The sequence below is a fragment of the Papilio xuthus genome, unplaced genomic scaffold, assembly GCF_000836235.2.
Source record: "Papilio xuthus unplaced genomic scaffold, Pxut_1.1 DF827461.1, whole genome shotgun sequence".
NCBI classification, from domain to species: domain Eukaryota; kingdom Metazoa; phylum Arthropoda; class Insecta; order Lepidoptera; family Papilionidae; genus Papilio; species Papilio xuthus.
Genome location: NW_013531188.1, coordinates 4,540,950 through 4,556,474, shown reverse-complemented (window position 1 = coordinate 4,556,474; position 15,525 = coordinate 4,540,950). Strand labels below are relative to the sequence as shown.

Genomic DNA, 15,525 nt, shown 5'->3' with positions numbered 1-15,525 from the left:
TATAGAGAATTTAGTCTCAGATATCCACTGTAATATAAAGAAAATATTAGGAACATAAGAAACATTTCTTCTTTTCTAAAATTAAAATGATTAGTATATTAGTAGATGTAGATATATTTTACCTAAGTAGTAGCGATACGTGAAGCAATCGCGTTAGTACACCACGTTGCCATGGCAACCGGCTTTATCTCCGACACAGATGTGCAAGGCGTGCATTGCTCATGGCGTAATTGGAATGTGAATTCATTCGATATAGTTGAAACTAACTGAATATCTAATAAATTGAATTATCATTTTATATATGCTGTTACAATCAGACATACAGAATTACACTATATTCATGGATTTCTGAGACCAATAACTCCCCGTTTATAACATGTTTTTATCTCAGTTTTGTCCAAGACAATGTCATGGATTTTTGTCTCGGAAACCCACAGTATATGGTACAAATTCAATTTTTTGTCTTTTAAAACAAATTAAATAATTTTAAACACGACATTTTATTTCAGTTCTTCTCACACTCGAATTCATTGCGAGCTATTTAAATAATAAAAAAAAACACCTTTGAAACAAGATATATTTATTTTCTGCATCGGCTATCTACATTTAAATATTCGAAAGTATTACGTAACATTTTATCGACTCTTACTCAACGCCCCGTTTTTTATTTCCCTCGAGCAAAAGTACGCTTTATTTTCTTCCCTAAATCCGTTTTCACAAGTGTTGATCTTCACAATTTATTTTCATTGCGTCAAGAATTTATGTAGCTGCCGCTTTATGTGAAGCCATCATACTTTATGTACTCCGCAAAGTTATAGCAAATTGAGTGCAATTATATAGCTTATAACGATAACTCTGTGTTCATAAAATAAGTATACTTCATTCTCATCTAATTTTAGACCAACCACATTTTATAATTAAAATTAAAGCGTCAATAGCCTAATGGTTAAGGGTACGGATTTCCGATCACGAGGTCGGGGGTTCGAATCTCGCCTTTCGACTATTGTCGTAAACCTAGCACAAGCCAAGAGCTTAGTTGGAATGGTAAAAGAAATATTAGTAAATTTACAAAAAAATCTGCTAATATGTAAAAAAAATATTCGTAAGACACAGGACTCTTACCATTATTAAGTAGTTAGAGTTCCCGATGTTTTGGAACAATTGATCATGGCGCATGCATGTGCGGAAATATCGGACGTTAAACAACCTAAAAGGGTTAAAAATCCGGCTAAAAAATATTTTAGTAAAAACCACGAAAGTCTATAATTATAAACCACGTTTTGTTCAACAAGTTAACACAGAACATATAATTCTTATATCTTACTAATATTATAAATGCGAAAGTTTAAATGGATGTTTGTTTTAAGTTATCTACAGAACGGCTGCATAGATCTCGCTGATATTTGGCATGGATGTAGAATTATTGTCTGGAAGAATACATAGGCTACTAGTTAAGTTTTTTTTAAATACCATGCAGATGGAGTCGCGGGCGACAGCTAGTGTATAATAATTATCGTATTTCATTTGTAGCACGCTCACTATTATTAGATGAATGTGTTTATTCATTTAATACATCAAAGAGTGCGTTATTAGAACGATAACCTAATGATGCTCGTAGATAAATAAAGTAATAAGGCGTTCTATTGATCAACATATTAAGTATTGATAAGTGTAACTTAAACATCAAAGTCTAACTTAAACATTACTTGTTTACAGTCATTTATTGAATAAGTGTTTCGAATTTTGGGATGTTAGGATTCACAGCAAGAAATCTAAACTAAACAACTTTATCCGAATCTTGTCTTACTAATATTATAAATGCGAATGTTTCAATGGAATGATGTTTGTTACGAGATATCTCCAGAACGGCTCAACATAGCTTGATGAAATTTGGAATAGATATAGTCTGGAAGAACAGATAGGCTACTAATTATTTTCCGCGTGAACTGATTCGCGGTTGACAGTTAGTGTAACCATAAATCGTCTCAGAGTACGACAAGTATTTTGTGCTAATAACAAAGCTATGATTTATTCAATACTTAGAACTGGAAGTACCAGTCATTGCTTTTAACCTAATATATGCGTCACAGGCGGTAAACATTATAAATATAACTGGAACGGTATTCAATATGATAACATCTAAAAATATATTAAGAATTGACTTATGAATAATCTCTGGTAAGTGTATAAGAGCGTCAGTGGATTAGGAGTAAAGCACTTGACTTGCAATTTGCAGGTCCTTGTTTCGAATCCCGCCGTGTACCAATGTGTTTTTCGATTTTCGATTTACATATGTACATTTATTCGACGTTCTTACGGTGAAGGAAAACCTGATCTGAGAAGAAATTCAAAGATATGTGTGAAGTCAACCGAGACGCACTTGGCCAGCGTGGTTGACTATGGCCTAATCACCCTTAACTTAGGGTAGGAACAGAGCCCCTCGGTGGGGACGTATAGTGAGCTGATGATGATAATTTCTTGTGTATCTTTTATAGTTATAGTACGTTTCCACTGCAAAAATACTTAGATAAAAAATGTTGTCTAGTAATTTTTTACTCAGCGAGGGTTTCGGAGACTTCGTTTAAATATATATTGTTATGTCTGTTTTGACAAGGCTAATGGGGATGATATGTTTATATTATATAGAGATTTTAGTCCCAGAAACCCAGAGAGGTATAACATTTTATGGATTATAGTTACCATTTTTTCATTCCCTTTTTCGTTTTATTTTTTCATCGAGGCATGACGACATGCTTTTACAATCCACGTGTTAGTACGTTTCTTGATATAAGAAGAAATTTTTAAATAAAATAAAAACTTTAAAAAGATTAATGGCTTTTTGTTTCCTAGCTTTTACTCTGTATTGTTAACTTCAATAACATAGATATCTATTTCTTTATTTGTACTTTTTTTTTAATTTGTTTTATTTTTTTTATTACAGGATTTGGAGTAGTATCTTCTGTTGTTGCCTCAAGTTTTCTTTTAAGTTTTCTCCATGGTAGCCTGTAAGTGTTTTCTTTTTTGTTTTTTTTTTATTTCATTTTTATTTTTTCAAACTTTATATTTTTATTTGTGTTTCGTTTTACGTTTTATAGGTAGTTAAAAATAAATATTAACTTTTTACAAAATAATATTTTGCATTTCCTGAATTGAAACGTTAAGTCTAAATACCAGTTACGAGTCTCGAATAATTAAGTTCTAACGTTTCGTTTGACCTCAATCAAAATTTAATTGGAGTCAAAGCAAGCGAGGGCTTTGACGATTCAATTGGAAATAACCACGGCAGAGATGTTAATGAATTACAAATATGTTCTGATTTCAATTACGATATCATACAATTATTATGTTACTAAATTAAGTTTACTAACTGCGAAATTCCACTATAAATTGTATCATAATATTATCGCCTCTTTCTATTACAAAAGAGTAAAAGTGATGACACCTTACTAATCTTATAGATGCAAATATTTAGATGGATGGATCGATGTTTGTTTATATGTCCCGAACAGCTGCATACATCTCGATGAAATTTGGTATAGATGTAGAACTTAGTCTGAAGAATCATAGGCTACTAATTGTCTTTTTCATTCCGCGCGGACGGAGTCGCGGGCGACACCTAGTGTTTTATATAAATGTTTAAAAAAAAATAAGACTAATATGCTTCTCTGACGATTACAAACTTTTTATTCTACTTTTTGTTTATTATTATAGAAAAACATTGTATCTTTGTTTCTGTCAGAATTACACAGCGGTGAGGAAAGAGGACTAAGTAAGCTGTTAAATAAAACACATTAAGTGCCATTTTACGACTCTTTTTACATGCACTAAAAGGAGACAGTAAACATATCCTTTTAAAGCAACAATGTGGGTATGCTTATGATGACAATGTACCTATTATTAGTGAAGATTTTTATATATTTTACCTATGTTTTTGGTAACCGACTCCAATGAAATTCTATAGTACAAAAATATAAAATTTTCTATATAAATTATTGACATAAAACTTGTAATTTACAATCTGGATTGCTACAAATGTAGAGAAAGACAACAGAGAGTATGGATGGATTGTGTAAAAGATGGATATGCGTAAGAAGGGGTAGGATACAGATATGGCTGATAGAGATGTATGGAGTAATACATACTATGCCGACCCTTCGAATAAGGGCAGTTTGATGATAATATTCTTGAAACAAGTTTTATTAGTAGTAGTATAATGTCTCACGCAAGTTTGAATAACTTTTATTAGGGCAGGATTTTATTCAATGTTGATAGATTTATGTATCGATTTATTAAATTTTCTAGCAAATTTTAAAATTTAATTACCTATAACCTTCATCAGTTAGCTATCATTCGATGCGACCTCATTCAAACAGCCCCTAATATAAATTCTATATAAAATTCAAGTCACGAGTGACGTAGAATTTAGGGACAGAACGTATAGATAATTTACATTATTAAACGAATTAAAAAATAAAGAATGTTACTATGAATAAGCATCCACATAATGTCTTATTAGTAGACTAAATTTGTAGTGAAACAAAATCTAGTAAGATCAGTCACTCTTGAATAAAATTCTATCTGTGTCACTCCACATCTAACTAACTAGGGTGACGCAGCTATCCCAATTGGACCTTGGCCTCCGTCAACAAAATCTCGCACAGTTCTAACCCAGTCCCGGCCATGTAGTTCCCGAAGAAATTTATCCGTCTTATCCATCCAGTGATACCTGGGATGACCAACAGGGCGATGACCACTCGGTGTGCTATGTATACGTGTTTGATACCCAGAACCTCATACGTTCTCATTAAGACATCTAGAAAGTTCTATCTTGTCGATATAAATAATTTATTAGAAATTACTAAAGCACTTTCGTCTTTAGTTATACTTACATTTATAAAAATCTATCAATACCCACAATTCTCTATATGCCGTATAAATCTATGTAAAACACAAGTACTAAGCCATGAAAGTAACAGACGGCGGGGCGACGGGAACCGCCCGGCCCCCAGGCCTCAAGCCTAAGCTAGGGCTGTCAACATACAGTAAACATAGACCCAAATACCGACGAAACAGCGACCACCCTTTGAATATTCGATACAATTAAGGCTTCCATGATCCTTGGAACGATATCCAATGATATGTTTCATACCATTAGTTCTCACCCCATAACATTTCAATTTAGTAGCATTGCACAATTGATACAACGTACATATATCTGCGAAGAATTCCAAAAATATGCGTGGAATCAACAAAACTAAGACCAAAGTTGTAACGTACACGTTAGCGTAGGTTTGAGATAGTAGGTGGGGATGTATATGAGGTGACGAAACTTGGAGATTGTGGCAACCCTAACGTACTCCCAGGCCGGGCGGATCGGTGTCAAGGCGCTCGAGGACATCGCTCGAAGGTAGCGCGTATTCAATTCAATTTATTGGAAGATTGTTGGCTGTATTGATTTATTACTTTGTACCTTCTAGTTAGATGTAGTACCTTCTTATATTAGTTTCATTATAATTGTAAGGAGAGATTTACTTTATCACATCGTGTAGTCAATAAGTCTCAAAAGTAATTAACTTTATTTAATTACCGTTGCAAAAAGAAGTGATAAAATGGTGCGGAGTTGGCATGAGAATTAATTACAATCATTTTAAAAAATAACGTACAGAATACGTGTTACCTTACCTCATATTTGATGAATTTAAAGTACGTAAGAAACTTATCTTAAATATGTTGGCAGACTCAGTATGACAATGTTTTCAGTGCGTATGTATATTTTTGTGCATGTTGGTTTTTTATCGAAATGAAAAGTCATAGCATTAAAGATGAATTTCGTCTACAAAGGTTGTATAATAATCTATGTCAGTCGCTTTGTGGCAATAAAACGCAGTCACCCTCAACCGGAGTACTCAGAAGAGTGTCAAGTAGTCCTTCATGTTAATTCCCGGAGCCGAATTATTATGAGAAATTGTTGTTAATTGGCTTGCGCGGCGCTCGGTCGATGTCCCCTCCCTCTCGACCCCCGCATCCCGCCACCCCGATATTTAATTGACTTTACGACGCATCTGTTTCAAAATTAATCAACAAAATACGGGTGTTAAAAGTTTATAAAAAGAAACAGTTGTAAATCTTTGAATACGGAAATCGGGACTTATTTAAAAACTAGCTTTTGCTTACGACTCCCTCCGCGGGGAATTAAAAAAAACTTCATCAGTAGCCTATGTGTTCTTTCAGACTATGATCTATGTCCTTGCCAATCATCAATATCCCTTAACTCGTTCTGATGATACCTTCAAAAAACATCCATCCATTCAAACATTCGCATTTATAATATTAGTAAGATGTCAGATTCTGACTATCGCTTCTCCTTGGAACATAATTCTGACTCTCTTTTTCTCAAAAATTGAGAAGGATGATAAAAAAGTATTGTAAAAGTGTAAACTTATAACAAAAATCTAGATCCTCGGGAACCATTGCCGGAATTACTCACCATCACTATTGAGTAATTTAACGAACGTGAACATTTAAATTCTACAACTACAAAAGACATTGTAAATTGTTAAGTTTCATACATTGCTTTATAAATTTTTAAACTTATGCAATATATTTGAGGTACAATTTGTTAAATGTAATTGCAAACGTACCTCTATACAGCAAAAGCAACAGACAAATGTAATATTAATAATTCCTGGCAACGTTATTATGAAACGGTAGTATTCGACTTCGTTTAGGGTAGGCCGAAACAAGGTCGATGTTAATCAACTTTCCTAACAAAGTTAGTTAATCGATTGGCCGCCTCGTGGGCATTGTAAACAAAATGGACTACAACCAAACTCTGTCGACAATACCCTCCCCTCCCCCTAACCTCGCTCCAATTATGTATGAAACAATATTTTAAATAAACAACGTTTTATATTTGAAAAATATCGTTGGCTTAGTATATGCTGCGCCTGTTATTCTGCGATAGGCAAAGTTTATTTTCTATGCTTTTGCTGGACTTTTTTCTCATTACATATTTTGCAATGTCATTTAAACTAACATAAATAATATAAACAATGATAATTTACCAAACGAAATCATTTAAACACAAAGTTAAGAAGTTTCATATGCGTACTATGTGTACTACTAAACGTTCGAAAGTAATGGAAGTTCATGGCGAGGCAAAAAGCGCCTACCAAGGTTGCAGGAACTTGACATTGCCTCACCCGTGTAATTTGGCAGCCCTACAAGGTCGTATAAACACGCGATAAGATAATTCGCCAACCCTACTGTGTTGATATGGAGTCAGGTAATGTACTGACTCATCAAATACGTCTACCGGAAGACTTTGATTAATGTTCGAGACGTTTCTTGGTAAATACAAATAGGGTTCTATCGGAAAATTGGTTTTGCATTACCGTTAAAGGTATTTTCTATCTAAAAGGGATGCTTCGTGAACATTTCCTTGAAGCCTTTGTTTACTAATGAATTAAATAAGAGCGTTCACGTAGACGTTTTAGTTTGATATAATTTTAAGAAATATTTTTAAATTAGTAACCGTGGGTTTCTGAGTCTAAAATCTCCGTTTAAAAATATTGTTATCAATGCGTTGTCAAAGGTTGACGATATGTTTTATACAGAGAATTTGGTCTTAGAAATTCATGGTAAGTCGTTTTATTCAAGTTCACGTATCTTTATTTTTTTTTGTCGTCATAACTTTAATTTAATTAAGTTTCAATTTTAATAAAATTTTCAAATAATTAGTATAAAATACTTTCACTTTTGCGGCCAAAATGGCGCTTATTTTGGTACGTAACAGATATATACGAGACAAATATATAAAGCGATATAATATGTGATTTATTGACGGTCAGGACATAACCCTTTCGCATAACGGTATGTGACCCTTGGGCTCTCATAAATTAGGGTCTTCTTTACCATCTTTGAAATCATAACGCATAAAATCAAGTAATTTAATATCTATTTTTCAAAGAAATACATTTGTTTTTATAACGCAATTTCTTTCTTACATCATATTTGTTTACTTAAATAAAATATATTTAAAAGGTAAAAAAAAATCTCCTTGTTCGTAATACCGGATTACCTAGACGAAAAAATGCTGAGAGTCGTAAATATAATTTTATATGTAAGAAGGTTTATCACCGACCCACATTATTTCACGTTCCATCAATTTCCTTGAGGACTTTTCCGTTTCATCAGAAGCAATAAAAGAAATTTCCTATAATTCAGAACGATGTCCTGTTGAAGTATATTATCGAATCTGTTGAGTATTTAATGAAGTCAAATAGAATAATATTTCCATAAACCCTCATTATTATTTTCTTGAATTTTTTAATCACAATTGATATTCCGGTTTCACCTTGTCCGATCTACACGTAACTCTAAACCGATTTAGTACCGAAGTTAGTGACAGGCTTAGTGCTTGAAATTAATAAATGATGTTACATAACAAACAATATTCTGATTCCTTGTACTAACACAGTTACACTAGCCTTCTTCTGGACTAACTTGCTGTAACTTTAAACTATTATTACTATTAGGGTTTATAAATTGTTTCAGCCATGGAAGGCGGTGCGTGGTGCGCCCGCGACATCTCGCTGCGCGCGCAAAAGAAGTTCCTGTCGCGGGTTGGGGGCGCAGCAAGCGCTCGCGCTTTGGTTCTCGACGAGCACGCTGCTAAATTGTTAGACCAGGTCAGTGTCAGTGGTATAGAAGACTAGCTGTCGCCCGCGATTCCGTCTGGGCAATTAAAATAAAAAAAATATGAGTAGCATATGTGGTCTTCCAGGCCAGGTCTTCGTTGAGCCGTTCTACAGATACATTCTAACAAAAATCCATCCATCCATCTAAATAACAGGGCTAACGAGCAACAAAAAACAGAGGAAACCCATACATTTGTTATATGTTTCGTTTAGTTTCTGACGGTGCTGAGGGAGCGCGTGGAGAAGCGCGAGGCAGAGAAGTTGGTGAAGCACGTGATCAAGGCGGCGGTGAAGCTCGGCGTGCTGCGTCGGCACGGACAGCTCTCCGCGGCAGACGAGCGCGCCCTCGCCGCATTCCGCAGCAAATTCCATGTACGAATACATATTTTTTTAATCCTAATTTAATAAAAAAGAAGTTCTAAATTAGTGTTTATATTATTTGCGCGACTTCATCTGCACGAAATTAAAAAAAGTTTTTTAGGTAGCTTAGGTATTCTTCTAGATAGTATTATACATCTATGCCAAATTCCAGTAGGAACTACGCAGCCATTCTGGATATACATAACAAACATCTATCCATACATACAAACATTCAGTTAAATTGTTAGCGATGGCAAATGAGCTAGCGTGCACCTGAGTCCGTAAAATCACATTCTATATGTCATATTCGTAGTAGAATCGTCATGTGTCGAAATGTATAACAATAAATGTAGTTTTTTTATGTATTGCAGACGGTGCTGATGGCTGTAGTGTCATTCTGCGAGGTGGACTTCTCGTATGACCGTGGCTTCCTGCAGGACGCTCTAAGGGAGTCGCATCAATCGCTCAAGTAAGCTATACAACTTTAAAAATATTTAGCAATGTTTTAGCATTCCGTCAAGATTTTGTAAAAGTATTTTTATGTAAAGACTAGCTGTCGCCCTCCACTTCGTCTGCGAGGTATTAAAAAAAATAGTCTTTGTTTTCTTCAACACTATGTTCTACATGTGTGCCAAATTTCATCAAAATCCGATTAGTTGTTCCGGAGATAACGTTCAAACAAACATCCATCTAAACATTTGCATTTATAATATTAGTAAGATAAGCGAATATTTAATTATTCCTTTAAATAATATTGATGCTTATTAAATTCCAGGTCTGTAGTCGAAAGGCATTTGTCAGACAAATCAGTATCTAGACTGGCCGGTGTATTCGCACTGGCTTCTCGCGGGGACCTCTTAGATTCCTTATTCTCCGGCCAAATAGACGAAGATGTGCTCAAACTGACAAGGATGCTGCGCAAAGAACTGGACAGGGGCCTGATATAAACCAAACGAGGAGATACGTAAGCCGTCCTATAACCAAAGCTGTTCTTACCATCTAAATGATCTCTATATTAAAGAGTATCGGTCCGCTTTCGGCCGGTGTTGCCATTATACTATTTTAAAAACGGTAGAAATCGTGGCGATTGGAGAATAATTATGAAAAAAAAAACTCGTTTGTCTTGTTAAAGGCAGTTAAGGGTGAATTTCACTGTTAATTTTTAACTTTTTACTCTCAAGCGAACCGTTCTTCAAATCTTTTGGGATCAGAATATAGTTATCTCAATAAATTGAGATTGTCTCTTTATTATTAATATTCGTTATTCGGTCTCTATTCGATCGGTGTTTTGTAGACGCTTTGCTTTATTTAATAAGCAAACACTAACTTTAGACCTATTTGGGCTATTATTTTAAGACTAGAGTTTGCTCATTTTCAGCGTTCACGTCGTCCAAATAATTTTAATTAAATGTTACTTTTAAATCGTAGATTAAAAAATGTTGCTCTCCTAAAAATAAAGCTACCAATTGGTAATATTTCTGTTAGTAGTTTTTGTGACGGTGCTGCCAATAAAAAAATATTACCGTAAGTGAAAAAAATATTTTATTGCGTCAGGATAAAAACATTTTATATCTATTACACTAAAATAGAACATAAACAAATGCTATAACGATAAATTTTACATAAAATAATTTGATTTAATATAATTTAAATAATAATGTTTCCTTTATAATGTTGGTCGCACTGTCACATAACGATGTAAAACTTTTGTTTGGTAAATCATAAAAATGTTGGTATTACCTTGGTGTGTTGAACTAAGCGACTTACGCGAGGAAATTAAAAATATATTGAATGTTTTGTAAAATTACGAAGGGTCAAAACAATAATGTAGTTGATTGTTTTAAAATTAATATTATTAAGTCGCGCGTAGTATTTTCGCAATGGCGCTGGCCGTAAAAACTTTTGTCTCATTTTGTATACTGAATGCACAACTTGCCTAATTTTGCCGCGAATTTTATATTCCATTTTCAAATTTTTATATATTTCATTTACACGCATTGGCTTTAATTTTTTTAATCTCATGAGATCTGATATTAGTTTTAGGTTATAATTCTTGCCTGATGTACTAAAAAGTATATTTAGTTGCCAGATTATGGAAATTAACGCATTTAGTAGATATTAATAGGTGTTACTTGTGAATGAAAGTCGTTTGTAGTTAAACGCCTGATTTAGTAGTTATAGTTACCAAATTCTTAATTAACGGTAGTTTTTTCTACTGATTTTAAAAATTCTACTAAAAATTACTGTTTATATGCAGTATTATAATTTTTATCTATTATTATTTTTCTATTTCTCAAGGGATCAGTACAGGTCTGTAATATATAAAGAAAATATCAAACTTTTGACTAAACAGCACATAGTTATCTTCGTAATTTCGGACCAAAGTTTTCTATCTAAATCTAGATTATAATAACTACATATCTGAACAAATCTTCATATCTCTCTTTTATTAGCAATAAAACGGTATATTAAATGTATATGAATTATTTACTTTGGTCTCTTGCCGAATAAATGGTAGCGAGAAAATACCTTTGTCCCTTGGACTCTCGCTTAATTAGGTTCGACTATATTTTAATAATAAAAAATCCTATTGAACACATATGAAGCTAGATAAAATCAAAGAAATAGTCAGCCATCGAAAAAAATTATATGGCAGTATTTTTTTTATTAGATTTTTTTGACAATAAATGGCAAAATTCCTTTGGTATAAAAGTGAATAATTGATTTTTTTAATGTTCTATACTTAATTTCCATGACAATTTTATAATATAATATTATACGGTTTTTAGAATATTTTTTATCTTATTAACTTATATTATTTGTAATTTTAATATTTTAATTTACGTTTTAATATAAAATAAACATTTAAAACTATCCATGACATAATAGTAAGGAATATCACTAAATCCACAAAAACTTTGTTCCACTCATATATTTTAAAGTTCACGTTTTGAGCACTATAGTGCACTAGTCTAAGTGTTACAAAAATATATATAAGACTTTGATAATATGTTTTTTTGTTGATATAAAATTTGATAGAACGAATCTCTATCGTTTACTTAAATTTTACTGTCAAAGTAGTAATCTGAAACACAATAAGCAATTATAATAATGATTGTTGTCTATCAAACCAATCTTTCTGTCCCTGTCTTTCAAATATATATGCATTTGACGTAATTTAGTTCCATTAAAAACTGGATAGAATAATACTATCCACATTTTAATAAAAGCTGGATAGAATAATTCTATCCACATTTTAATAAAAGCTGGATAGAATAATTCTATCCACATTTTAATAAAAGATGGATAGAATTACTCTATCCACATTTTAATTACTTAAGTTGGCTCTTTTTTTATAATGTTTCAAATGTCTGATCCCTAAGGTCTTTAGTAAATTATGAATGCAATTTGGATACATCCATCCCAGTTGAGTTTTAGTGTGTCGTATTTTGTAAATATAAGCATCTTTCAATTGCATCTAATCATATTGATAGTAAAAGTTGTCAAGTATTCAATTTGCAACATTTTTTTTATATTTTTATGTCCTGTTTATTTTAAATTTTAATTAAATAATACTCCTAATAGATTTCTTCGTTGCCCTTACTTTTAAGTTTGTAATTGTATGAATATCAATTAAAATATAGAAGAAAATTCAATGTAATTTTACAAAAGGACTTTGGAATTATTTTCAATATTGATTTAAAAATTTAAACAATAGCTTACTTCATAACCGTTCGCGCGCGTTCCACTAGCAAAAACATACAAAAATATTGTCATCCCGCTCATACTCTATGTAAGGAATAGAGATAGCAATATGTGAATGTGTGTCGACATTGAATACACTAATTTGCTTAGTTTAATCGTAATCGTCATCCGAAAACTCGGCTTCTAATTGTAAAGTATGTTAAGCTCTACTATATGTGTTAAGATTTGATATCAAAATATACAATTGATAAAATATTTGTTTTTTATTGTATCCTATTTTTAAAACAATACTTGAATATAAATATTAATTCCGACGAAAAAAAAAATAGTAAATTCCCAAAAAGTTTTTATTATTTGTTGGATCATTTCGGTCACAGATTATTTTGATTTAATATTTTTCATAACATTTCTTGATGACATTTTACTAATATTATGAATGCGAATGTTTGGATCGATGGATGGATGGATAGATAAATGGATCTCTATGGATGGCTACTAAATTTGTTTTTTAATTCCGCGCGGTCAGGTCGCGTGCAACAGGCTATTAAGGAATAAAAATAAAACAATATTTTTTTTGTGAAAGCACCAGTCAATAATTTATTCACTAAAATTCCTTAGTATACAATTCTGATGTGTTAAAAATATACAGCTAAATTAACCTGGGTACGACTTACAAAGATATTTATGGTGACAGATAAATGACAGCAAATTTAATAGAACGAAAAAACATGTTTCTACTGACAAAAGACGTACAAAAACATATAGTCGTTTCTCTCATTCTCATTGAAAAGAACAGAGATAACAGTATGTTGTTTTACTGCGTCTTTTTATTCGCCAATTAAATATAGATGTTAAAACTGTTATGGAATATAAGAATTAAATTCTTTTTTTTAATGTAATATAAAATAAATCCTGCATAAATATCTTTCGCGTGTCTGTCAATACTAATTTAGATAATGTTCAAATTATAGAAGACCTACTTGATTTTGACGCATTTATAAATATGGTAACACTGTGCTTCGTAGGTCTCTATGATTGCGCTACTGTGTCTATGCCACGTTTGATACACTCACTGAACTCTATATATGGACAGGCTATAAGCTATAGTGTTTTGTGCCTATTTGATTTTACACGACGATAGACAGATAGAATAAACTGTCAGTAACATCAACAACCTGTCCATTTATAGAGATCAGTGTACATACTACAATATAAACGTAAAAACAACAAATTGTCTTTGAAACAATAACACTTGATACTTAATACATTAAGAGATCGAAATATTAGACGACTAAAATGATAGAGCATTCGTTATTTACTCGATGATTACATTTATTTACACAATACGTTTGGGAATGTCTGAAGTATGGAGATTATTATTCCACTTTTACACACATATAGATGACAATTGTAACTTTTTATTATATTAAAAGTATGATTTTAATTCAATGACAAATATGTTTTAGATGTTATAACTAATGAATAAATTGAAAAATACATACATCTTATTGTCTCTAGTACATAATATAAAGCGAATGACACGTTTCAAGCAACAAAATCTTATTTTATAATCGTTTGTGTTTACAACTAAAATAAAGTTTGATTTTTTTTATCTGTGACTACAATTTCCAAAAGTAAAACACAGTTTAGTAAAGCGCCATCTATTTTTATACATGCGACACTAAAAATATGTGACTGTAAGCAAAAAGCTTCATGAAATGAACTTTTGTCTAATATTTTCTTAATAAACTCCATCCATATGTCACTACTATAAGTATAAAATAGATTTCTGTCTACCCTATTACATATAGATATATTGAAGTTAATGAAAATGGATGAAATATTTTAAGTATATAACTGTGAATGATATTTTACTTGAATTTATTTTAATCTATAATTTTTTTATGTTTTGAATGTCAAATAAAAAAAACATAGAGTAAAAAATCAGATACGTCATTCTACGTTGGTGCTTTCAAGAACGCTTTTAGATATGCGTTTTGTTTATGAAAAAATATTTACACAAAACAGGGAAAACGATACACATCCCCGAAACTCAAAAATTATTATAATATAATTGTTTTTTTTTTTTAATTAAGTAATTATTTAATAAAGTATATTTACTACGAACAAATGAAAGTAAATTAAACTGATTTTAATTAGATTATATAATATTTTATCAAATTAATTATTTAATAATATAATGTTATGTATCGAGACAATTAATTAAGCCTTTATATCAGATCTAAGATTATATATACAAGTAAAAAAAATAATTTGAAATATTAGCAAAATATTTATATAATTAATGTAAATGAAAAAAGCGCGCAGACAAAACTTAAAATAATACATTAATAATTTAAATTAAATACTTAAATAAAAAAAAATCGAATGAATTCTATCGGCAAATGTGCGTTTTACGATGAAAATGTATTCACCAATTATATTGAAAATAAAAATAATATTATCAATGTATGTTCTTTATGAATAACATTTCGCGTTTTCTTAAATTATAAACAAAATTATCTACCTAATAGATTGAAATAACAAAGATATATGTCACCCCGAATATATCAAATTCCTTCCCTGTTATTGGACTTTGGCTTATATATTTTTATCCCTCAACTGAAAGGAAATAATTTATATATCCCCTTAAAGTTACATAAATAATATATTGTATATTGATTCTTTTAAAATTATATTAAATATTTGCAAAATGGTTGAAAATATATATAAATTAAATCATAATTTCACCAAAAAAAAA

General features: G+C 31.5%; 1 protein-coding gene across 2 annotated transcripts in view; it reads left to right on the top strand.

Annotated features, from left to right (window-relative positions):
• Nucleotides 1-10,636, top strand: part of sigmar (Tumor necrosis factor alpha-induced protein 8-like protein sigmar) — a 33,934-nt gene extending 23,298 nt beyond the window's left edge. For both annotated transcript variants that reach the window (XM_013314585.1, XM_013314586.1), the window contains exons 3-7: nt 2,942-3,005; nt 8,557-8,690; nt 8,913-9,071; nt 9,431-9,528; nt 9,835-10,636. In XM_013314585.1, the coding sequence (XP_013170039.1) occupies nt 2,996-3,005; nt 8,557-8,690; nt 8,913-9,071; nt 9,431-9,528; nt 9,835-10,006 (573 nt within the window). In that variant the 5' untranslated portion in view covers nt 2,942-2,995 and the 3' untranslated portion in view covers nt 10,007-10,636. The remainder of the gene's footprint in view (nt 1-2,941; nt 3,006-8,556; nt 8,691-8,912; nt 9,072-9,430; nt 9,529-9,834) is intronic.
• Nucleotides 10,637-15,525: the final 4,889 nt, after the last annotated feature.